Source organism: Protobothrops mucrosquamatus, unplaced genomic scaffold, assembly GCF_001527695.2.
Source record: "Protobothrops mucrosquamatus isolate PMUCROS unplaced genomic scaffold, P.Mucros_1.0 scaffold707, whole genome shotgun sequence".
NCBI classification, from domain to species: Eukaryota; Metazoa; Chordata; class Lepidosauria; order Squamata; family Viperidae; genus Protobothrops; species Protobothrops mucrosquamatus.
The window spans coordinates 161710-164772 of NW_015386988.1; the positions used below are offsets into that span (position 1 = coordinate 161710).

The following is a 3063-nucleotide window of genomic DNA, read 5'->3' on the forward strand; positions in this document are numbered from 1 at the left end:
AGGATAATACTTAGGATAATACAAACAAATGTTTGAACAACAAAGTGGAAAACTCTGGCACACTTCAAACTGCCCCAGGGCAATTTATATAAGATGCTCACAAAGCACAAAGACTTTATTTACTTATTTCTAAAATGGCATTATAAATTGAGAATCTATAAGCCACACAGAACTCCTATATTCTATTAAGAGTTTTCTTGTTTCTCCATAATAGTCATTAGCTGAGCTGATTCTGTTTTATTCCTAGTAGGTACCTAATATTCAGCTTTTCATGGTTTGCCTGCTTGGTAGCTTCACAACTCTATCAGCCTGAAAGGCTGAGGATTTGGCTTTCTTTGTTCAGCTTTCTTTGTTCCTTTTCTATAGAGGAAAAATAGAAGAAATTAGTTGCAGCTGAATCTTTCTTCCATTCTTGGAGAAAAAAAAAGTATTAAGTTGGATGATTTCCATGCATTAGCACAGCAATAATAATGCAGGACTCAGGCAGTAGAAGGGTGGTTTGACGAGATTAAGTATTTTTTAAAAGAATATTTCCAATAGCTAAAGACATATTTGACAGCATTTTCATAGATGTTGCATTTCAAAGGAATAGGAAGAGTCATGTGGTTTATTTAGACAGATAGACCTCACTGAACAACCCTCATTCAGCGATCGGTCCTTGTAGTTGAAGCCATTGTAACATTCCTGTAGTCCCATTTATTACTATTTGGTCACTTGGTAACTGACCCACATTTCTTACCATCACAATGTCTCCCACTCACATGATCGTGATTTGTGAACTTCCCTGCTAGCTTCCTACAAATAAAGTGAATGGGGAAGCCGGAAGGAAGTCAAAATCATGATCACGTGAGATCCTTGCTTAATGGCCTGCATTGATTTGCTTCATAACAGCAACCAGGAATTGGTGGTACTGCCATTGCTAAGTAGCAGAGTAATGTAACATTACATTTTATGACGCCATTGAATTGCTTAGAAACTGAAATTTCAGTCCCGATTACCACTGTATGCATATATATTTGCTAATAACATATTTGAACACAGGCTATGGATCAGCAGCATTTTGGAACACCCACACCATTGCGTGATTGCCTGTCTAGGCAAATCACATTTTTAACATTCACTATAAATCGCACACAGAAAGCTCTGGAATGAGACTGCTGAAATGTCATGACATTTGTAGCCATTTTAATTTCAAAATACATTTTTATTTAATTTGTAACATCGGCAGGTACAAGACCTGGTGCGCACTGGGAATACTAGCACGTAGTATTTTAAGCCTTTTTAAAAAAATCTACACCTACAATAAGAATTAAGGTTAAATCAAATCAAAAGTTCCTATTTTCAACTTTTATTTTGACGTGATGCTCCTCTGTGACTCTTCTGAGATTGAACCCAGTGAGGTCTACAGTTTTTCCTTGTAAAGTACAGCTTTCCTCATAACGAAAGACAACTGGCCAAAGAATACTCTTTATTTTAGTACGTAGTGTAGATTGGGAGTTGGATAATTCTTAAGAAATTTTTTGGATGGGGTCATGCATCAACTTATGTGACAATATGACTGATTTGGTTTTGGTTTAATATGTTGTGTTAGCTAATTACGGATTTTATAAACCTCAATTAAACAAATTATTGTTTAGCAGTAGATGTGAACCTAGTCTATACCGCAAGTTCTTTTCTTTAATGCCTACCACAACTGCAATAATATAATATGGTTGTGTACTGTTGTTTTGATCCTAACTCTTAAAGTGCAGCCTGAGGAGGAAGGTTTGCCTCTGTTGTGAGCGTTTCTGTTTGAAGGACAGTATCTTTTTGCTATTTTTTTTTTCATTACTATTTTTTTCTTTCCTTTATAGAACCAGCATCAATACAAAAACTGGTCTGGTCAGGGCTCAGCAAATACCAGTCAAAGTCCTACTGCAACAGAGGATCCAATATATGTCAACTGCAAACAGTTTATGAAAAAGTGAGCTTATTGCCTTATATATCAATGAACTACCTCAAGTCATCCCATTGATTTTTGGGATTAGAATCAGAATATAGCAAGATAACCAATGGTTTCGTTTTTACCTAGTAAATCATGAAAACAGGAAATTAAAAAAAACCTAGCATTTTTTTCTCCTCAGATGCATTGATTCGTAATGGTATATCTGACTTTTTCAAAAACACTGTTAGCTATATGACACGTAACGAAAACCTATTGTGCTAAACAGAACTGGCACATTCAGGAGATAGGATATATTTTACTAGAAGATAAAATAATAGACCTGGAAGGAACCACGGAGGTCTTCTAGTCCAACTCCTTGCTCAAGTAGGAGATAGTGGCCTTCTTGACTCTAAATATGATGCCCTTCCTCCTTTCCTAATCCTAACTGGTAACATGCCATTTACACATCTCTGCCAATTGCAAAGTGCACTTCTCATGATCGTTTTGTCTAATTCACTGAGAAGGCAACCCAGAATGAATACAGTTTTGTCATAGTTTATGCAGTATTCCCAATGTACGTATTTGCAAAAGTTGACTAGAGTCAGCAGGCACCGAAACAAGGAATTTAGTTAAAAGAAATTCATGCAGTGACGATGCAGCTATTTGTGAATATCTTTGTTTTAACTTATGTATTAATAAATGATTCTATGTAAGATCAATTCACTATTATTTTAATGTGATGTAATTTTGTTTTCTCATTTGTAGCATGAAGCAAAAACGTACTTTTGTACAAAGTGAGCTTCAAATTGGTGTGCTGTTAAATATATTGTAACTTTGATTCAGCAGATCTGTCAATAAGACAATGTTATGTGAGAGCCATGGTTGAAGTATGTATCTGAGGGGAGGAGAAATCTCATTTCCAAAGATTTAGGAGGGCAAATGACAAAGTTAATCAACATAAATACAAACCAACAAAAGCCTATAAAAATCAGGAAATTCAAATAGTTGACTCAATCAGGGGCACGTTTCCCTTTCAGGTGGGCCTTAAAAGATGGGAAACTTCCACTTTGTGTTGTTTTTTGATTTTCTATCCTGAGATGATTTTTCTTCTTGGACTGGCATCCAACCGAAGAGATCTG

General features: G+C 35.7%; 1 protein-coding gene across 1 annotated transcript in view; it reads left to right on the forward strand.

Moving 5' to 3' along the window:
* Positions 1-1987, forward strand: part of CD226 (CD226 molecule) — an 18847-nt gene extending 16860 nt beyond the window's left edge. The window contains 1 exon segment of the mRNA XM_015818249.2: positions 1854-1987. Coding sequence (XP_015673735.2) covers positions 1854-1967 — 114 coding nt within the window. The 3' untranslated portion in view covers positions 1968-1987.
* Positions 1988-3063: the final 1076 nt, after the last annotated feature.